Raw genomic sequence first — 23,190 nt, forward strand, 5'->3', positions numbered from 1 at the left:
ATGTTTTTCGTATCCTGTCACTTGAACCCTTTCCCTATGTTTTAAGTACGTTACAAGAATGTAATGGGAGTTTAATGATCATAAAAAAGCTGTGTACAAATTTTTCATTAAGGGTTAACACAACATAACAGCCGAAGTGATTCGCAATTCGCTATCCCTTACACGCTATTTCAAAACCCCCTAAATAAAGAAGGGTTAACGGAGAATAAAAAGAGGAAAGACAACTGAAAGCCTCACTCACGAAATTGAGTTGTTTGCTTTCAAAATCGCTAAAAGAGCGATTTTCGTTACTCCTACTGTTTCCCTTTCGTTGCAAAAGAGCTCCTTGTGATCAGTCTGCTTAAGCTTAAATTTGTGCCATGATAACAAAACGTAATCGTTATATTTCCTCAGTGATTTTATATCCTTAAGAAACGCAGATACCAGCGTAGAAGCCTAGTTTTCTATTTAAAACTTCGGTAAAATAACTAGCAACATTAACGCCCTCGCACAAACATTCAACTCGTTGTTGAAACGATGGAGAACGATGATCGTCCTCAATAATGAGAATTCATATGATCAGAGGGAAAGTAAGAGTTTTAAAAAGTACCCTGTTTTTGTTGAAAAATAGTAAAATCTGTTAGAGGTACATTGCACAAAAAAGGCTCGTCAATTGATGGTTACGATGGTTGTGATGGTAACAGTAGCGAAAGCAAAGAATTACTGTATTGACTCCAAAATTGGTACGCAGGCGACAATCATTATTAGAGAACCAGAAAAGCAAAAGACTTTTACTTTAGCTGTTTTTCTCCACTTTAAGGGAAATCATAAAAGCCAGTAAAATTTTCAATGAGCAAATTTAAAAAAAACTTTAGAGAGTTGGAAACAGGCACTTAAAGACCCTTAAAGAAATCTACTTAGAAAAGTCTAAAACTGCACTTACATGAGATTTCGACCACGCAGTTTCCTGAGATTAGTTCGATTTTTGCATTAGCTGTATAGCGTGCTGTGGGTTTTATCGATCATGCGCCGAATTCCTCTAACTTCCTCTAACTTAATGAAAATGGAATTTTCAAATGGTTGCCGCTAATAATTCCTTTCACGAAGACATACCAAATAATCAATCATTTATGTCTATAAACATTTGATAAAAAAAGACAGTTCTAGAGCTCACCATCTTGAAAAACCCGATTTCTCAATCCGGAGTATATTCCACGCTCAACAGGCCATTATTTTCACCGTACTGTGGAAATATCGTTTCGTTTAATACTCGATCCTCTAATACCATTCAGAAAATATACTAAAATAAAATAATGAAAAAGACACCGCAGGAGTTCCGTGGCCACTACCTGGAATTCTAACGCTCATTTCTAGAACTTTGTAGTGTTATTTTTGGCTCAGGGGCGGTTTTTTCTGCACTAAGCGCACATGAGCTAAAATAAAATAAAAAAAAAGACGGCTTTTAAAACTAAATTATCCCTCTTTTCTGTAATAGGCAACATACTACTACCGAGAAAACGTCATTCGTCTGGACATTCACAGAGTTCCTTTTCGTTTTGAAATTCTCAAACATCGATGTAGATGACTACGCGCGACAACAGTAAGAATTAATAGTTGCAAGCCTTTATAGCGCTTCGCCAGGACTTCTTCCCTTATGAACGTCGTTTGTAGAAAAAGACGAAGTGCTACCGATCAGAAGTAGTCTAAGAGGAAGGCTATAATGATCCTTATGCAAAATGAACTGTAGGAATAAAAAACTGAGATCTAATCGTGGGTGCAAAAATAATTGCAATTCTGTGCATAGTTGTTTGAATCCTTGATAATTGGCTACTTATTAATAACTTACTTATTTCTTCTCTTCTTGCACTTTTTTTGAGACTTTTCTTCATTGATAGCTTTTAAAGAACACGAAACTTGACCAGCTGGATGCTGGGTCCTTACACTGTACTAAACTAATGGCAAGCCATGAAGTAGTGAAATACACAGGCCAAAACGCCCTTACCCTCGGTTTAAAAAGGAATCATTGAAGTTACAAAAGGGACAAAACCAAAATACTCACCAGTTTCTAGGAGTCTCGGTGCGGTATTCAGTATCTTGAAACCTTTTTTTCCAAAGTAGTTGATAACTTCAACGTGTATAGAGCAAGGTGTGTCCCCGATAATGGAATTAGACTTAAACAGTGTTGCGATGGTGACAATTTGATATTAATGCTTAATAACGAACCCGATACAAATGTTTTCATTTAGTTGAATACATTATTCGTTGAGTATCAAGCTCATATAGCTAAGTAAATTATTGATAACCAAAAATTGGTCATCGGCCAGTTCGCTCCCAGTCAACTCAGCAGGAGGTGGCTAGCTAATTTTGTTTCCTTCTTGTCTACTTACGTCAACAAAAAGCTGCCAAAAATTGAGGGTAGAGCGCAACGAAATTTTCAGAGGGATGCTTGGCGTTATGTGATCAATATTGATTTCTTCTTACATATCCTAAATTTTAAGAAAATCTTCCCCAAATAACATACGGAACAAAAAGTTATTCCTTTGTTCGGTTTATTAGGAAAAATTATATTTTTAAGATAAGCAAGATAACAAGATCATTGCTATTATAGTTGTGTTTCTCTTTTGTTATTTCAAATGAACAGAGAATCATTTATCAATGATAGTTTTTTCAAAATGATATCAAGCCAGGATAGGCTTACGGAGGGTGTATAGATTGAAGTAAGCAGGTAAACTCAGTATCAGTTGGAGATTCCATGGCAAGTTTGCAAAAAGGACCTCAAGTTACAAAGTCGAACCCTTGAATAAATTAATATGTAAAATGTTATTTAGTCTGAAAGCTTAATATACGTTTTATATTTTTTTTTTCAGAAGAGACTGTTGATTGAAAATTACAATATATTTTTCTTTCGTATTGAGATATTTAATACTTTTAGAATTTCTGAAAATATTTGATGAAGCATACGAATCGAAATTTAAAGTCGTGAACTTTTGCAAGACTTTTCCCGATGATGATAATTAAGTTTCTTCAATTACGAGGGGGGGAGGGGTGATTTTTCTGAGTTTTTTCCTAGTGGATAAAACATCAGCATCAGTATGAATTTGCATGTGCGTCAAAGGGTTAAGAAAGTAGTGACGGAGATAATGCTCTAATTATGTTCCAATGCCGAATGACAAAGCTAGTAAGCAATATATCTCCTTAGTTGTGCTGGCTAGTGGAAGTTCAAGCCTAATTTGATGTAAACTATGCATGGTGCCCATTAAGGAACCAAAACGTTTTACCTTATCAAGGTGGCCCGAACCTATTTATATGCGCGTTGGTTATGTGTTTTGAATCGCGTTTTTCCGCAGGAATAATTAAACCGATTTCCATGATTTTTGGCGTCCTTTACTAAAAATGCTCGAACTTTAAGAAAGTGCTATTTATTTTCTTATAGGTAAAAAAGCGTTTGGGACTATTAATAGGCATATGTTTAAAACCGCATTTTTACAAAAAATGTCAATAATTTCAAACCTTATGACAGATTTTTCTTTGGTTAGCTCAGTTGGGAGAGTGCCGGTTTGCTGAGCGGGAGGTCGCGGGTTCAAACCCCGACCGGACCAACACTTAGGGTCTTAAAATAACTGTGAAGAAAGTGCTGCCTTTGTAATGACATCTGCAAATGGTTAGACTTTCTAGTCTTCTCGGATAAGGACGAAAAACCGTAGGTCCCGTCTCACAGCACTTTCACCGGATCTGTTCTTGTGGGACGTAAAAGAACCCACACTACTATTCGAAAAGAGTAGGGGACGGTACCCCGGTAGTGTGGCCAACCTCTACGGGTTGTGGGATTGTGTAGGGATGGCACCTTGGATGGGACCTATAAGAGATTTTCTGCGCATCGTTTGCAGTCGTTCTCGGCCATTTCGGATGAGATGTCACCTGACAAGCTTGTCAGGAGAATTTGCGCTCGGTTCTAAGCCTTCTTCGCTCACTCGAATAGCGCGAATTGGCCTGAGAACCAGGCTGATTTCTCGTCACAAAGAAAAACCAAAACGGTCAGGAAATTGCTGAGAACCACCAAATAAGATATGAATTGAGCAAAAACAAAGAGGATGAAATAACTCGTGGGATTTTTGTCGATTTTGGATTAAACAAAAAACTAAAAAGTGTAAATATTCCGTGGGTACTCCTTTATTCAGCCTTAAAGGATAAGTACCGCTTTTTTCATGGTCTTGAGTCTTTAATAGGGTATACAATTTCACATGAAACAGAGTGTCTTTTTCGGCAGGAAACATTTAAAAGAGTGTAAAGGATTGGGGATGAGCGGGCTGCATATGTGGTACCATTAACAATATCTTTCTAAAAAGCCCATTTCCATGATGTTACGTTAAAAAATAATTTAGTTCTGTATGTATTGTGTGGCAAAACAAAATTGTGGGCAAATATAATTCACCATTTGATTTTTGTTTTCTTCCTGACAGTTTTCTCTCACTTTTCTTGCCGTAACGATAGATAGGTTTACGGTTTTATTAATTCCATAAAATAAGGTCTCATGTCTTGAACAGGGTGGCTAAATGAACGATATTTGTCCATTTGTCTTTTATCTTTGTCTTTTTTTTTGTCTTTTTGTTTTCTTAAGTTTACTTATTTAATTAGAACTAAAGAGGGGCATAGGAGGCTTTAATTTGCAGGTGAAAAAGTGTGACTCCTGATGTAACTGAAAGTTCAAAGAAGCGGTGTGCGATGACGTCATTTTCGTGTCACATTCTGTTAGATCAAAGCGCAACAATTTTTCAGAATTCCTTTTTTTCTTTGTCCGAACGTTTAATTAAGTTTGTTAATTGTAGTTAATTTTGAACGTTTATTTTTAGATTCTTTACGCGAGTTTAGGTGTTGAGTTCTTTGTGTCATTTTTCACGCCTTCGTTAGCGTCTCTATATCTTTCTCATCTTCATTACAGCCTTTTCGTCACTTTTGTTTTCTGTACATTCAACCATGATTCAACCGTATTTTACACCGCAGTTCCTCAGAACAATTTTCACTTTGTTTCAGTCTGCGCTAAGCGCAATTTTCTGCAGTGTTTTTTTTACGTTTCCTCGCGTTTTACGCAGTCCGCTACCGCAGCAGTTTCACAGTTTTGGTGTTTTTTTATGTCAAATTTTCGTTTTTAGCAACTTGTAATTTTTTTTTACCACGCAATGTATTAGCCACTCATCTCATGGTATGAAATAAAATAATCTTCATTTGTTTAGTGGATTTAGTTTGTGGCGTTGGTATTTCTGGCCACGAGAGTTCTTCACTTATTCCAGTTTCACATTCCTTCACACGGACCAATACAAAAATTAAAAAAAAAAAACCGGTACTGATCATGATACGTTCAAACATGGCCAAATCTTTGATCCGAAGATTTTATGAGATACCCTGGATGACTTAACTAAATATGAAGGTTACCCAAATAATGAATAGAGAGCTTTAGTTTCTGAGACGAGGATTGGACGACTTTCCCAATACTATGTAGTGCGCGCGTGCGAACCAACGTCATTTTGGCGGGAAAATGTCATGATAAAAGTCGTCATTCTACTCCTAGTTTTAGAGAGAATGTCGGTAGTGGCGAAAACAAAAGTTATCAGGTGTTAGGAATATTTATTTCATTTAGCGATAGGAAGATGGCTTTACCTCCCTCGACGGAAATAAGCGAACTAACTTTTGTGGTAAAAAAAGTACAATCATGATACCGTGTTCAGGGGTGTCTATCAATTCATGAACGATGGTCAACAAAAAAAACCTGGGAACCACTAGTTTCCACTCCTTTACATTACACGTCGTGACTTTTTCAACAGGAACTCGGGGGGAGGGGGGGGGGGGGGTGTTTGGGTGGGAGAGGGATGCTCCTCGAAATTCTTGGTGAAGGTGTGCCGCCCGGTTCTTCTAATCCTGACCCCATTTCAGACCAAAAAATGTCATTTTCCACACCCGTTTTCAGACCGGGCTCCGGTTGTTCAAACGCTATCCAGCGGATAAATTACGTACTGACATTTAATACTATTCAGCGGATAACTAATTAAGGAACGGATGTCCGAACTTTAGGGGTTTGTTTACAACAAAGGTCATCAAAAGTCACTTGAAAGTACACGTGAAATCTGACGCCCAGAAGGTGAATTGCCCTATCCACTGGATAGAGATTTATCCAGTGGCAAGAGAGAATGATCATTCTCTCTTGCCAGTGGAAAGCGTTAACCGCCCTTCGAACAACTGGGCCCTGACCTCTGAAATCCATACCCGTTTTCACACCCGGCGCCAGTTGTTCGAAAGGTAGGGGGGGGGGGGGGGGGGAGGGAAGCTATCCTCCTGGATCCAGTTCCTGAAAGGCCGATTAGCACTAATCCAGGATTAAAAGTTTGTTCCTTTTTGGTATTTTACCTTCCTATGTATTGCTTAGGGAAACATTATGTGTCGTCACTGTATCTTGGAGTAGGGCCAAACAGTATTTTGTAAGCTCAAGTTGCATGTTCTTAGACAAGAAAACCTTGCTTAAACTATGGCTTATCTCCAGGGTTAAACTTAACCATCGGATAAATCACTATCCACTGGATAGCGCAATTGATTTTTCTAATACTTATCTGTTGGATATTGATTCATCCGATGGAAAGCGCTATCCATCTTTTGACCGGGGCTAGGCCCTTAAGCAAAAATAATGCCATCAATGCAATACTTATATTAGAGCGCAAACAAAAAAATTCTTCCAAAGCAGTCGAATTCGCATATTACTCTTTCTTTCTTTTTTATTTGGAATAGAAACGATAAATACGCTCATACACGGCCTATACGGGGATGTGGACAGGGTATATAATTTCCCACGAGTCTCTCCTAAGCTCCTAAGCTCGTCCTGGTCTCCAGTTTTATCTGGAGTACCCCAAGGAACAATCCTCGGACCCGTCTTATTCATTTTATAGTTGAATGACATCTCGTCAGGTATTTCATCAACGGTTAAACTGTATGCAGATGATACCAAGGTTTACAGAGAGATCCCCGACATAGCTAGAGACAGAAGCATCCTTCAGTCCGACTTACTCCACCTTAGAAATTGGTCTGAGGTCTGGCAGTTAAACTTCAATGCGAAGAAATGTGAAATTATGAGAGTTACACATAATCGTGATAAATCTGTCCCACATTACTCCCTCGTCCCGCCTGGAGAACGTCTAAGCTCAGTGAGTTCTGTAAAGGACCTCGGCATCACAATCTCGCATGACCTCTCGTGGACTTTACACGTTGTTGAGGTTGTCAATAAGGCCAATAAAGTTCTTGGTCTAATCAAGCGAACAATCGGTTCTGTAAACAGGGAAATCTTTTCAACACTGTACAAGGCTCTTGTGAGACCAATCCTCGAGTACGCTTCCCCTGTATGGTGCCCTTACCTAGTGAAGAATATTGTTCTCTTAGAGAAAGTTCAGAGAAGAGCTTCTCGATTGGCCTTAGGTCAGCGAAGGGGAGAGATGTCATACGAAGATCGCTAAGAAATGTTGCGGTGGTCGCAGTTGACTGACAGAAGGCTATATTTTTCTTTGATTGAATGCTATAAACTTGTATTCGGATTGAATAGCCTTTGTTTTTCCGATTTTTTTGAGTTCGCGTCAAAACGTACCAGGTCCAATCACAACTACAAACTGCAAGTTAAACCGGCTAACTGCAATTGTTATAAATACTCTTCTTTGTTAAAACTATTCGTGAATGGAATGACCTGCCCGCCAATGTTGTTGAGATAGGAAATTTAAGACGTTTTAAAATAGCTCTTAAATCGTACATGCGTATTTCTTAGGTTTTTATCCATCTTAGATCTTAGATTTTATTCATAAGCATATATTTTTAATTTTTATTTTTGGAAGTTTATTTACATAGGGTCAACCTCTTAAACTTCCTTTTTAGGGTATTATTTGTATTTTATTTCTTATGATACCTTAAATAAAGTATGTATGTATGTATGTAAACAGTGTGCATGCATAATTTGTGCGAGTCTGTCCTAGTGATAAAATTGAGGAAGTTGTGCTAAACAGGGTATTAAAATTGAGGATGTCTTCCTAAACAGGGTATGTATTTTAGGGAGTTTTTGTCCTAAACAGGGTCAGGGTTTCAAACCCTCAGCGGCTCTGACCCATACCCAAATATTGGTGGAGTAATCCCCCTCCCGGGGTCCCGTAGTTCCCTCGAAAACCATACCCGATTCCAGACCAACTGATGGGCAAAGTGCATACCCGACGGCACATACCCAAATGGCTTATATAAGGGAGTACCCCCTCCCCCCCGGGAACAGGAGCCGAGCTCCTGATAAGTAATTTTTGGATTTGTTCCGCATTTATTTTACACTGGGTTCCAGAGGATGTTTTTTTCTTATCGATACTGATGGTTCGCGGCGAAGCCGCGAACAACGAGGCGCGAAGCGCCGAGAGAAAAAAAGTCTCGGGAGCCTAATCAAACCGTAAGCACAGTTTACTTCATATTAGGTATTTTGACAACGGACCTCTGTAGCCAGGGTACATTTATTTCATCTTCGAATTTATCAATTATTTCTTTCTTTATTTATTTTTTAGTAATGAGAGGATCGTATGTTATTCATAGTCCTATGAAGATTTGTACTGCTCCTTCAATCTCATCATTCCAACTGAGCTACGGAGTTTGCCGCTCGCGAATTTTCAAAGTAAACACAATATTGACCCGTGTGTTGTAAACTTAGACCTCAAATCTTGAATAATTAGAAAAACCATACTTTCAGATAAAATCAGGAGCCCATAACCTTCATTAGCTGCGTATCAAAAAGTGCCCAGAAACTGAATCTAAAAGTAAAAATCCTATAAAATTCGCCGACATTCACAGAAGTGATGCGTGTATTATAAATGTGAGAAGCATTAAATTCAACTTAAATGCTTTGTCTCAGGATCGTGTTTTGAGCAAACGTTAATCGCTAAAACACAAAACAATAGACAGAGAAATTAGGGCCATTTATACGAGGAAAAATAAGACGCGTCTTAAATAAGACGCGAACTGTACCGTTCATACGAGCATGTCTTATCTAATAAGACGCGTCTTAGCTAAGCCGCGTCTTATTTTAGACGAAATGTGCCGTTTATACGGAAAGTTCGCGTCTTATTTAAGACGCGTCTTATGTAAGACGCGTCTTATTTTTCCTCGTATAAATGGCCCTATTATTTCTCGAAAATTTTTATTCAGAGGCCCATAAATTAATCCTTAAAAGCAATTCGCGTGACACAAATTTGTCTCGTGGATCCGTTCACACAAGTAAAATCGGCTGAGCACATGGCAAAAATTATTCAACACAAATCTCAAATCAGGGCGCTCAAGCCGATCTCAAAATGTATAAAACGTTAGAGATGAAATATTCACAAATGCGTAATTTTCTTGACTGTAGAGTACAAAATGTACCTGAAAATTCTTCAAAAACTTCGCTGCTTGGTGGCGTTTCAAAACAAGCAAAGCGCTCCGATCGGCCGTGATAAAAATTCCGTGTATTTTAAATTCCTCGAAGGACAATTTTATAAAGCCGGAAAAGCCTTCCTTTGTCAATTTGAAGAAAACTAAGGATTCTTTTGAAGATTCCTTTCCCATCTGTGCCGTTAGCGGTGTATTTTTAACTTTGAAATTCGAAACACTGGTATTGTTTATCATCGCCATTGAGCTGTCTCACTTTTGTCTCACGTTTGAGGATTTTTGTCAAGGCCTTACATTTTCGCATGGACCAGGTGATCCGAAACGCTTTGGCCGCGAGGGAAAATGAGGCCTAGGGACTAGGCAAGGTTGAATGCAGGCGCTCTCTCGCCTACTCCTCCATCTTGTTCTCGCTCAGCCTCTTTCGTGACAAAACACGAACAAAAACGCGGAAAAGAACCCGCCGACTACACAGGATTCAGCCGTTTCAATAAAGAATTCTGTTATGTAAGTCCCTTATTATCCTCACTATAATGGCGAGTAGGTTTACAAACTTTGTACAACCGGGCCTTACTACCAATTCGTCTTTTATATGTTTCTCAACCCTTAGCCTCCCCCTGGGATGAAATTACTCCTTTCTTTGGTCGCGCCGAAATTCAAACCTCATAGGAGGGAAGTTTTACCTTGATTTTCGTCCTTACAAGGCTCATCACCTGCAGATACGACCAGAGATGATTATATACTAGAAAAATAACTATTGTTCTCGAACAGTTCTTCAATTTTTTTTTTACAAACGATTTGGTAAACCTTTGGTGTTATGGTTTTGCATATGAGCAATTTTCTCGACATTTGGATCTCAGCCATATGATAACGCAAGCTAACGCATATATCTCAACGTTTAACTCTCGTCTTGAAAACATAGATTTCCGATCCGCTGCCTGAAGCTCAGTGCTAAGGATGTTAATTAGTTTATAGAAGAATGGACATGCATTGAGGTCCAATTTTTTCAAGTTTTAATGTAATGCCTGCAAAAATCACCATTACATGTAAAAGTTATTATGGTTCATCTGTGCTCCTTGACAAAATTTGTTTAATATATTCTTCACAATTCTACAGTTTATCACTTTACACGTGTGAAGGCACTAAGTAATGATTTATTTTACGGCACAAAACTGAAATTAAAACAGCAAAATCCTCGTGACATGGCTCCTTTAGGGCTTAACAAAATAGTCTAATAAGACTGGGAATTTTACTTACAGCTATATCTTTAGAAATATAACTTCGTTTGTTATAATTCATCTAAGTTAATTCTTGTCACACGTAAGGGCTTTTTAGACTTTTTCAGAATCAGTGTTAACATAATAGGCATGATACACATTTGAATTTCTATGAATCCAAATTAAGCATGGCCCAATGCCAAACAGTTCATTTAAGTTTTACAGACCACGCTTGCATCCTCGCTATGGCCACAGTTGTGTCTTCCCCAGCCATTATGTGTACAGTGAAACAATGAAGCCTCTGTTCCATTGCAATGGACATCATCCATCCAGATAGTGCCAGATCCTTGGCCATACTTTGCTCTACGAGGTGCCGAGGACGCACTAGGGAAACCAAGCTGACGGCAAACCACATGAGCGTCTTTAGTACCCCAGTAATCATCACACACTGTGCCCCATCGGCCGTTGTGATAAACTTCAACTCGGCCATAATTAACACTGCCATTCACCAAACGAATGTTAGCAGAACACTGCAAACTGGCATCTCTGCTGTGTGTACAGTTATTGTTTCCCCATCCACGGTGTCTGCAATCGTAGATATGTGATTCGTTACCTGAGCAGGCCACGTCATCTATCCATATGGGACCAGAGCCCTGACCATAATAGGCGCTGCTCCAAGCGTTAGTAGCTGACTGCGACAAATCCAACTGTCTGCAGACCACGTTAGCGTCATTTATGTCCCAAGCATCATCGCAAACTGTTCCCCACTGACCATCATAGAACACTTCAACTCTTCCAGCCAATATGGTGCCATCTTTGAGACGAACTGAACCTGAGGTCACAGCTAGCGTTCAAATAAAAGGTAAAGTGGGTTTAAAATTTTACACCGTATTTTTCTTATAATGTACGCTTTCTAAAAGTCCGCTTTGGTGGGGTCAAAGGTCGGGAGCGGGGGGACTTTTGTCGCTCGGGTCAAGTGGCATGTCCCTGTGTTTCCTCTCCGGAATCGGGGTATCTGGACTTACCTTCTAAACATATTTAGCTATTCTTCTTTTACATATCTAGCGGAATTTTTGAAAATCAACCCACCAATTTTTGCAGTCATTTGTCGAGTGAAAAAGGGCCAAAAATCGTCCAATAAGGCCAAATATCACACTAACGAAGGAGAAAGAAAGTAAAAACTCAAGGGTTTAAGGTCTGGGTCAAAGACTTGAGGTCTTCGTGTGCCTTAAAACTATGGTCTCGTAAAATGTCACGCGACCAAAAATTGAAAATGAAGGAAATTGGCGAATTGGTGGCGAATTTACTTTGTCTGGATAAATAAATTGGCGTTTCTGAGACTGTAAACATACTTATTTTCTAAGTTTGGAGTGAATGTACGCAAAGTTTAGAATTAAAGTTCTAAGAATTAAAGATTAATTTTGAGCATTTAAAATGATGTTTTCCCTCATAATTTTTTTACGAAAGTGCAATGGACAGTCATTCCAAACGTGGAGGAAGAGGATAATTATGTTGGTATACCCACCCGTATAGATAAATTTCAAGATGTATGTCCAAAGTAGCTTTATTTACCCACTTTCTTCCTTTCAGTCCTTAACATCGATTATCTATTAGCACATCTTTATATCATGTTTATTTTTTGAAAACCAACCTAACGAGATTTGCAGCCGTTTAAGTGAACAGGCGTCAAAAGGCAGGTTTCTTAAGCCAGTAACAAAAGAAAAGGAAAGGAGAAAAGGAAAGAGCGAGGAGAAGGAAAGAGGAGAAGAGAAGAAAAAACAATGGTAGCCTGAATTTCATCCGAAGTAATCGGATGAAATTCAGGCTAAAACAATGGTTGCAGTCTTAGTTTTTATAATGGCTACTTGGAGATAGTTTTTGACCGAAAAAAACTGTTGGACGGAAAAGGTCCATTTGGCGATAACGTTTTCAAAAATCCAACTAGATATATATTCGTACTATCTGCTTACTATTAGCTTATTAATTATGTAGAACTTACTAGTAAATTTACACTGTACATAGTCTCTCCACTACCCGCCTAGATTAGCTCTAGCAATTTTGCAGGCTAGTGCTATTGTCTTTATCCTTGAATACTTTGCAAAATCTCTCAATAAACTTTGACTAAGAGTGTTAGAAATATTTAATATGAATGAGAAAAATGTTATCAATTACTTGATTTCTTTCCTTAAACCCATTACCAGTTTGTCAATTATTTAAGATTAAAAAAGAAAAACTGGCCACGTGACATATCACATGACTTATTAACACACCATTTATATACTTTATGTTAAGGACAAGGATTTTTTTTATGTGTGCCAAATTTTGATTCTCCTCCATCCTCTGTGCCGAAGTAATAGCCAGTGATAGCCATAGTCATTTTCCAAACGTAATAAAACCAATTAGACCCAGGCCTGTAATCTACTTAAGAAGGGCAAGAACGAGGAGAACTGACACGAGGAGAAGAGAAAAAAAAAAAGTAATGGTTGCACCCTAGATAACTTTTATATTGGCTACTTTGGAGATAGTTTTTGGCTAACGCTTACAAAGCTCCAGCTAGATATACAATCAAAGTCTAATTTCGCACACATGGTTGAACCGAAACTAAATATTGTTAGATTATTGTTACTTTATCGTGTGTACGGTTGGAAAGTTCTTATCATGCTAACCACAAAGCCCGCTAATAAAGATCACAGAGCTTTTTCTATTCATCTTGTCTACGAATAAAAATACCTCGGTAACGCGCGTTAAATCCTCTATACTCTGAAGAGCCATCAGATGTAAACCGCACATATAGCTTTGTGGACGAACTTGTGATAGGCGCTGGAAGGGAGCTTCCACTAAATTCGCCAATCAGAGGTGCGGAAATCGAGTCACCGTCGTACACGCGTACATAGTCCGCCGACGATTGGGTGGTGAAATAGTAGAACAAAAGTTCAATCACTGCATTCGAAGTTAGATTCCATCGACAATCCATATTACTACTGTATGTCGGGCCTCTATATCTATGAGTTGAGTAAATCATACCACTTGGTTTGCTGGAGTCACGCATAAGAAGATTAGAGCAGGAGCTTGTTGCCGTCATTGTAGGAACTGTTGAAAAGGCAAAAGCAAATGTACATGTGATTTAAAGCATGTGCATGGACATCAACAGTTGATGGAGGGGTTAGGGCTGTTGGTAGATCGCTGGTCTACTGAGAGGGCTGTAAAAGCCAGTTATGTTATTATTGATCACAATTGTAATAAAGCCCTCAGGTAATGGGAATTGATTCTTGAACGGACTACAGTTGGATGAAAAAGCCTATCGTATCTAATTAATTGTCAGTGCCGAAGTTGTTCGCTTGGTTTGTACGTCCGAGGGCTGGTAAGGTAGCAAAATGTTAAACAGCAATGAAATGTAAAAACCAAACATTATACATTTTATTGCCTTAAAATTGCCTTTGAAAAAAAGACACAAGATGATTAAAAAAAAAATTCAAAGCAATAGTTTTAGATTGCTTTGTTTTATGTTTTGTTTCTGTGGCCAACTATCCCATTATTATCTCACCAGTCCCGCTCATTAGATATGCGCACCATCAAAGGTTAGCTGAAAATTGATCGACCCACCCCTTCCACAAGGTAAAAAAAACTGATGACCCACCACTTCTCTGTCCCCGATACACCCCCCTATACTTATGGCCAGTCCCTTAAATTCACTGGCATTTTGAATATAGCAGCCCCTTTATACTTATTAAATTTTCGAAATATGTACCTTCACATTTGCTTTTTCCGTCGCCCGTGTAGCCTGGTAAACATTTGCAAGAGTAGGAGCCAGGAACATTAACACACTGACCCTGAGCATGGCAAGAGTATGATCCTGTTTGACACTCGTTCACATCTGTATAAGAAAAGGGTTTGAGGAAAGATCCTTCTAAGACATTTTGTAATCCAAGTCCACGCTGCCAAGGACGTTGCAGTGCATAATAGGCCCTATTTTACTTGTACAGTATTTTCACAGCAGTAGTTGTACTCAGAAGCAGTTTATAAGGTAAAATAGTCACAAATACTGGTGGTAATGTCTCGATGAAATTAAGAAGGAAATTTAAGAAATTTGTGCGCGAGGTCTGGAGCACGTCACCAGATTAGCCGCCATCTTAAATGATCACACGTCTCTAGGAGCTGCCCCATCTCTGACGGTACAGCTGCAGTAAACTAACTTTCCTTCAAATTAGCTTAATAAGTATTTTCTCCTACCTTGGCAAGTTTTTCCATCGCCTGCGTATCCTACCTTACAGGTGCAGTCATACGATCCACGAGTATTGGAACAGTTAGCGTTGATGTCACATACAGGAGAAGAAGCATTGCATTCGTCAGTGTCTGAGAAAACAACTTTAATTAAAAAACCACTTTCTTAATGGAAATATCCAGTTCTAGCACTACCTAATTCTGCCTAAACTCACTTCTTTCAAAACTTGTCCGTATTACTTTTTTAAATACTAAATCTTTTGCATTTTGTATTTGGTAACTGGTATCAATTGTTATTAATTGTTTCTTACATCTTTTCTATTATTACGTTCTTGTTTATTTATTTATTTAATTTTTCTCTTTCTGGTTCATCGCCTGTATTTATTTTAAACATATTAATTGGTATCACTTGGCCATAATACTCAAGCTTTCATATTAATTCTATAGCAACATTTTCCTGTAACCTGTAAAGTCTGTAATGGGAAATAAACTGAACTAAACTGAACGAAACTGTTCAAATTAGCTTAATTATCTTAATTATTTACCTTGGCAAGTTTTTCCACCGCCTGTAAATCCTGCCTTGCAAGTGCAGTAATAAGATCCATGAGTATTGGAGCAGTTTGCGTTAATATCACATACAGGAGAAGAAGCACTGCATTCGTCAATGTCTGGACAAACAAACATTAATGAACGGCATTAACCCCTAACATGTGACACAAAGAGTATACTCATTCCTATCTAACATATGAGTTTTTGCTTGAGATTCTTTTGTTCAAGTCTTTTTGTGTGTGCCTGATTAGTTTACATCTCCCGGTTAAACTTAGTCAGCGATGCGGCCACAGGTGGCCCAAGCTCGAAATATGAGCATCGGCGAGCATCGGCATTGTTGCGTAACATTCAAAATATAAGGATTTGTATGGGGAAAAAAAAACCTATCTTTTCTGTAACTTACTAAATGAAAGGATTTCAATAAAAAACAGCTTACCTTACTTAAAATGTGTGTTACGTCTCTCCTGTCTGGTCCACGGGCCGATTTATGGCCCTTTTTATGTGTTTTTATGTATAACGGCTTTCTCTATATATAAACCTTTATATAGAGAGAAAACCGTTTACATAAAAACACATAAAAGGGCCATAAATCGGCCAGTGGACCAGACAGGAGAGACGTAACACACATTTTAAGTAAGGTAAGCTGTTTTTTATTGAAATCCTTTCATTTTCGTAGGTTACAGAAACGATAGGTTTTTCCCATACAAATCCATATATTTTGAATGTTACGCAACAATGCCGATGCTCGCTGATGCTCGCCGATGCTCATATTTTGAGCTTGGGCTACCTGTGATGCAGCGTGATGAAATATCGAAAAAATTAAAAAGCTTAATCAGTCGCCGATTATATAACTGACGTAACTGACAAAACTCACCGTTGGTCTTCATATTGCAATAAGCTAGAACAGATGTACCAGATTTTACAGTGGAAAACCAGTATTTTCCGCTGACAGCGTGTCCCTCACTCCTCTTTATTTCGTCACAAGTCTCAGCTGGCAATTCTTGAATCGAGCCAAGGGGAACTGAAAGGCCAAAAAAGTTCTTCGTTAATTTATCAGTACGCATACCTTTACTGAATGCCCGGGAGGAAGCAGCACTTGGGGCTTACTGCAAGATTAGAAGAAGGGAAGGGAAAGAGTCAATAAGGAAAAGAAAATATACAAATATAAAAATCTGCAATATATAAACAAAAAAAGAAAACTACAATAACAAGAGAAGAAAAAGAGAAATAAAGAAAAAAAAAAAAAAGAAAACGTAAAAGTATAAGAAGCTCTTCCAGGAATCGAATCAAACACATTCTATTTTTGTCACTATTCTACGTGAGGATGTGCGTCCAAGTTGTCAGTAAAATGTGACTAATAATATGTTAATAATGCTAAATTAAGTGCAATATAATGATACAATTAGTAAAAATAAAAATAAAATCTATTTTTAAGAAAAGTGCAAATTTTCAAAAACACAGCTGTCAAACCTCGGTTTCCATGGTAACGTCAATGTTGACGTACACGTCACAACGACTTAAAAGTTGCCAGATAAATTTGTTCCTTAAAGCCTTTCATCTGGAACTTGCACCGTTGTTGTCATTGAAATCTGTGTGCATCGGTCTTTTGTACAGTCAGATAAATATTGCTGGTTTTCAGTGTCACGCCATTCAAAATAGATCAAAATAAAAATCAAAACCTTTCTATAGATAAAGTTCAAAACCTGGGAAATGAAAGGAGGTACATATACAAAGACCCTCGCCAAGATTCAGGTCAGAGGAACATTTCGTATACGAGATATCCGAAGAAATGTTTTTACCCAAACTCACAGAGACTTCTATGGAGACGCCATGCTGGTGCTCACCTGCATGAGCTCTAACATGGCGGACGGAAACCAACAGAAACATCTGTCACCGAGTTTTGCTACAAAAGCTCAGTTCTCCTTTTCGTTAGTTCAATAACGACACATCAGTTCAATAAGTACACAACAGATCACTAACCACAACAGTAGTTCAATGACTACACATCAGTTCATTGAGCGTAAACTACATGCAGCTGCGGGAAGAATAGCCACATATACGTTAGTTATTTTTTAGTAAGAATGCATAGCATTAAGTAAGTGGTAAATAAATACTCATTTAGCTATGGTACGAGAACTAAATAGATAAATAGCTATGTTACACTGTTATTAAGTTCTAGTGAGCTCACTAATGTAGACGGGAACATAGACTGATGTTATTTTAAAACATTTAGTCCGCTCAGAAGGTCTGTCATTCTCATCAGGGGCACAGTGAACAGACCTGGAAAGAGAGTCAGCGCCGAAAGGGTAAAGCCAACTCGGTCCGGAGAAAACTATAAAACCCGAAACGCGCGCGTTAATAAAGCAGAAAAAAATACAGTTAACCGTGGATGAAATCTTGTTTTTGGACTCTCTTTCCGCACGTTTCAAACCGTGGTACCACAGCTGGCCCTACGTGCTTGAGTTGACTACCATCAATCTATGTTTAAAAATAGTTATTTTTACCGTACAAGTCCTGAACTTCTAACTTTCTTGGTTGTTTCAAACTTGAAAGGCAGCTGCTCGTTTCCTGACCATATTTCAAAATTCTGCTATCGATATGATAATGTCTGTGCAAATAAGAGATCATAACAATTGCAGGCGATGCCTCAGCAAGGTACCAACAGTTTTCTTTCCAAAACGAATTAGAAATAAAGTTTCAAATGCGTCTAACTCACCACAGCTTGAATAAAAACAACTGGTAGGATGACTGCACTTTGTTTTCTTCACTCGATGGCTTACGTCATTTCATATCACGCGCAATTTCTTCAAATGTTAACCGGCAACCGCCGTGAACTTTCGCGCGCAACTTGAAGGAGTTACGTCACAGTAATCCTAGTGTCCAAGTGAGGCCTTTTTCTCACTAGTTCGGTTTTCTTATTCCAAAGAAGATATAGAATTAAATCACATAAAGATTATGTCTTTAAAAAAAAATTACAGCATTGTTTTAGTTAACCATTTCCATTATGGGCTAAGCCAAAAAATACATAAATAAATAAATAAATAACTGTGATGAAGGTGACATACAAACACACAAACAATTATTTAAATAACAATAATAATGAGTTATGACGGGGTTTTACAACCATGATACCCCGCCCATAAACATCCCTATCTGATTTTACAAGCAACCAAAAGGATGCCTGTCGCACGAGTGCAATGACCCTCTACAGCCGTGAGCAAGCTGACAGATCTGGCGCACAGCGGGCAGTTTAAGGGAAAGACATGGTTGCCATATACCAGAATAGCCCAGTATATGGATTCAATAGCTCAGTTTTCCTTTTCGTTAGTTCAATAACGACACATCAGTTCAATAAGTACACAACAGATCACTAACCACAACAGTAGTTCAATGACTACACATCAGTTCATTGAGCGTAAACTACATGCAGCTGCGGGAAGAATAGCCACATATACGTTAGTTATTTTTTAGTAAGAATGCATAGCATTAAGTAAGTGGTAAATAAATACTCATTTAGCTATGGTACGAGAACTAAATAGATAAATAGCTATGTTACACTGTTATTAAGTTCTAGTGAGCTCACTAATGTAGACGGGAACATAGACTGATGTTATTTTAAAACATTTAGTCCGCTCAGAAGGTCTGTCATTCTCATCAGGGGCACAGTGAACAGACCTGGAAAGAGAGTCAGCGCCGAAAGGGTAAAGCCAACTCGGTCCGGAGAAAACTATAAAACCCGAAACGCGCGCGTTCTTCCCGCAGCTGCATGTAGTTTACGCTCAATGAACTGATGTGTAGTCATTGAACTACTGTTGTGGTTAGTGATCTGTTGTGTACTTATTGAACTGATGTGTCGTTATTGAACTAACGAAAAGGAAAACTTGGGCCAGCTGTGGTACCACGGTTTGAAACGTGCGGGAAGAGAGTCAAAAAACAAGATTTCATCCACGGTTAACTGTTATTTTTTTCTGCTTTATCAACGCGCGCGTTGTCGGGTTATTTAGTTGAAGTTTTCTCCGGACCGAGTTGGCTTTACCCTTTCGGCGCTGACTCTCTTTCCAGGTCTGTTCACTGTGCCCCTGATGAGAATGACAGACCTTCTGAGCGGACTAAAATTTTTAAAATAACATCAGTCTATGTTCCCGTCTATATTAGTGAGCTCACTAGAACTTAATAGCAGTGTAACATAGCTATTTATCTATTTAGTTTTCGTACCATAGCTAAATGAGTATTTACCACTTACTTAATGCTATGCATTCTTATTAAAAAATAACTAACGTATTTGTGGCTATTCTTCCCGCAGCTGCATGTAGTTTACGCTCAATGAACTGATGTGTAGTCATTGAACTACGGGAGTGGTTATTGATCTGTTGTGTACTTATTGAACTGCTGTGTCGTTATTGAACTAACAAAAAGGAAAACTGAGGGAAATCTGTCATTTGGGGCTGTGAAAGGTCTCAAAAGGGCTAACAGATGCATTCTATGCTTGTGAAAAAGTCGAGGAAACGTTCTGGTTTTATTATTTTTTGCAATGCCTCTCTGTACAAAACTTTGTTTGAGTACCCCCCACCCCTCCCCCCCAGAACAGATAGAAATTTCTCCACTTTTTTAGCCATAAAATCCTTCTATTAGCCCGTTTAGGTCCTTTGACAGGCCTAAACGAGTCTCTTACCCTGTCATTTACTTTAAATAGTGAAATGATTTAACCCTTTTATAGACCTGAAGCCTGACGAATGCTACCCTTTCAGTCGGACCCTCCCCGTATAGCCGGCCATTATAGCGGGGCTCCCGCGCGCGCGAAGCGCGCGTGGGACAGAGCCCCATACTCATGGAATATGGTCAACCTCTTTTCGTTTGGTTGTCACGTGATTGACCGAGCGTACGTACGTACGTACGTACATACGTACGTACGCGTCTACAGATTGTACGGGTGGGGTAGGGGAGACTATCAAAAGGAAGGGAGGGGTGTCTCAGGCGTGTCTTGGCAAGTCCACATCTTTAATATAGGATTTTAGGACATTCACACTATGGTCAATTGACAGCTGTCAAAACAGGATAGCCACTGACCAGTATCCCATGACCATATCGCGGGCTCATGTGTCAACTCATCGAGGTGACGTGATTTATTTGGAAGCTGTCCGCTGACCAGTTAATTGTTTAACTAGATCGCGAACAATGTTCAATCTTTTACTTTTACTAGTTTAACTGATAATGCACACATATTGGACATCAATGTTTTGATCAATTGACAGCTGTCAAAACAGGGTACCCGCTGACCAGTATCACTTGACCGTATCGCGGGCTCAGGTGTCGACCCATCGAGGTCGAGTATTTTATGAAGTTATCCGCTGACAAGTTACTAGTTTTCAAGTGATCGCAGGCTCAAGTTCAAGTTTTTTCTAAATTCATATGAAATATGTTATGTTTATGTGCTACACAATTAAAATTTTGATTGCAAACTGACCTCGGACGCGAAAATTCAGCCAGCTGTTACGGGCAGGGAAAACAGTTGCTTTTGACTTTTCTCACCATGGTCACGCGTTGGTCACGCTCTACGTCCAATTTTTTATGCTCTGATTGGTCAAAATGTGACAGGTGAGTTCATGCGGAAAATTTATGCAGCATCTTGAATCTTGTTTACTTTGACAGCTGAAGCTGACAGAGTTTTATGTCAACTTGTACTGTTTTTAACTGTCTTTTTCCACTGGATGTGCAAAATGAAATTCAGCTACTGTCAGGAGTCCTCTGTTATTCATGGCTAGTTTGTTTATTGGGGTTTTGGTTGAGGAATACGTCGCTTGTCGCAAATCCGATTTCGGATGGCATCGTTTTCGTTTTCACCTTGCTTGATGCGTAAGAGGATTGCAAAGTCTGAAGCGATACTGGCTTTTCTTGATACCTTTCAGGAGCTGCATCTCGAATGGTAAGCCAGAGAAATTATTGTATTTGATGTTTGTTTTTTAGGATCTAATTTAATGAAGTCGAGCGGAGTTTATGCGGTCATTTAGTTTATGCACGTTTGTAAGATTTGAGACAATGATCTGACCGAGTATCAGCTTTGATATAAGCTTTAATACAGAACTATAAAAAGCCTTTAGACAGTTTCCTTACCGCAAATAGAAAGAAAACGTTCCAAAGAATATTTAGTTATAATTCTGGCCGGAAAAGAAAGCTTTGAGCGATTTTCTTGCCTCGAGTTCGTCTTTGAAAAAAGCAAACACCGGGAAGCCGGCTTAAAACATAAACTTAAGCTTGAAGTTTGAAGACTCAGGATTTGTAGGGATACTTTAATTGTCTTCCTGAATGAAAATTGTTGTCTCTGTATATGTTTCTCCGAATTATATTTTTTTATTGATTGTTAGTAGTCTCTCTTGTAATTTTAATCGCTGTGCCGATTGTTTTCAGTCGTTCAGTGAACATCGCTTGCAGGAGTACTCAAAATGCCGCGCGTTAATAAACCATTTAATAAAAAATAAACAGAATAAATTCTTTATAATGTTGGAGCGTAACTCTGTTAATGTTCATTCAAACACTCGCCACAGCTCGCACTACAAAAGTGAGAACCGGATGGCCGTATAGGTGATTTTGGAAATTTTTGTAACAGTTTATGAATATTGAATGAGTGCAATTTGTATTGTGAAATACTGCTTTCTGTCCGAGGTCTGCCGGTATGATAAAAACAGTGCCTCATACTACTGTTTCACCTCAGATGTGATGTATAAATGGTATAAAAGGTTGGTTTACCCGCACCCAGATTTGTTGACAAGATTTTGCAAGTAAACTTGTCGAACGCCAAAAAGTTGGCCTGATTTTTTTTCCACTAATTAATCTACGGTGATCAAGAGCCATTATGGCTCTTAAATGTGATCGAAGATGATTACCAGTTTTTGGGTGTACATATGAGGCTATCAACTCGATGTAAGATTTGGTTCACTCTTGGGCTGTTTGCAAATTATTTTTCTCTAAAATCAGGTAGCCTTTCCCTCAAAAGTCACATAAATGTGCTCTAAAGTTAACTGAATTATGGAATTCGAATACAAGTCTATTGTTTAATTTAAATTATAAATTTATTAATGGGAGCCTCGCTTTTAGCCCTGGCTAAATCTATATATTAGGGAGTTTCCCTCCCCCCCCCCCCCCCTCCTTGGTATGCTGGCTCACCTCGCTTTAAATCGCGTGGATAGTAAGATCTCTCTGGGTTTGGAATGAAGTCCTCTGGCCTAGCTTCCTTTGTCCTGTTGTTAAACTCGCAGGTAAGAAGAGAGATCACCCAGTTAAAACTTTGGCATCGATTATCTTCGCGACACTTGAATACGCATGTAAACGGAAGTTCCGCTAGAAGAGTGTTGTATACGTGTCCCCGTAACATCCAGCCAATGATGGAGCTCTCGGATCTTCCACTTGCAGGACATTTTTGAGTTACTGCGAGGTAGAGCAGGAGAGCCACAACTGAGATACGGAACACTTTCCTCGCCGTCATGTCTGGAACTCCCGGCTAAAGTATAGAAAAGTAAATTGTTAAAACGCGCACTTCACAAAATGTTTTTCGTATCCTGTCACTTGAAGCCTTTTCGTTTGTTTTAAGTAAGTTACAAGAATGTAATGGGAGTTTAATGATCGTAAACAAGCTGTATACAAATTTTCCATTAAGAGTTAACACACAACATAACAGCCGAAGTGATTCGCAATTAGCCATCCCTTGGACGCTGTTTATTTCAAAACCCCCTAAATAAAGAAGGGTTAACGGAGAATAAAAAGAGGAAAGACAACTGAAAGCCTCACTCACGAAATTGAGTTGTTTGCTTTC

The 23,190-nt window shown here is 38.7% G+C and overlaps 2 protein-coding genes across 2 annotated transcripts; one reads left to right on the top strand and one right to left on the bottom strand.

Annotated features, from left to right (window-relative positions):
* Positions 1-5,624: 5,624 nt before the first annotated feature.
* On the top strand, positions 5,625-7,472 carry LOC140945524 (uncharacterized). The gene is made up of 2 exons (XM_073394537.1): positions 5,625-5,669; positions 6,912-7,472. The coding sequence occupies exons 1-2, from the start codon at positions 5,625-5,627 to the stop codon at positions 7,470-7,472; spliced, it is 606 nt and encodes a 201-aa protein (XP_073250638.1).
* Positions 7,473-10,392: 2,920 nt separating this feature from the next.
* LOC140945525 (uncharacterized) lies at positions 10,393-22,863 on the bottom strand. Its single transcript, XM_073394538.1, has 7 exons — positions 22,545-22,863; positions 16,258-16,404; positions 15,380-15,502; positions 14,844-14,966; positions 14,362-14,487; positions 13,344-13,703; positions 10,393-11,457 (listed from the first exon to the last, which is right to left on the bottom strand). Exons 1-7 carry the CDS (start codon positions 22,861-22,863, stop codon positions 10,826-10,828), a joined length of 1,830 nt encoding a protein of 609 aa, XP_073250639.1. The 3' UTR covers positions 10,393-10,825.
* Positions 22,864-23,190: the final 327 nt, after the last annotated feature.

The sequence above is a fragment of the Porites lutea genome, chromosome 8 (genome assembly GCF_958299795.1).
Source record: "Porites lutea chromosome 8, jaPorLute2.1, whole genome shotgun sequence".
Taxonomy (NCBI): domain Eukaryota; kingdom Metazoa; phylum Cnidaria; class Anthozoa; order Scleractinia; family Poritidae; genus Porites; species Porites lutea.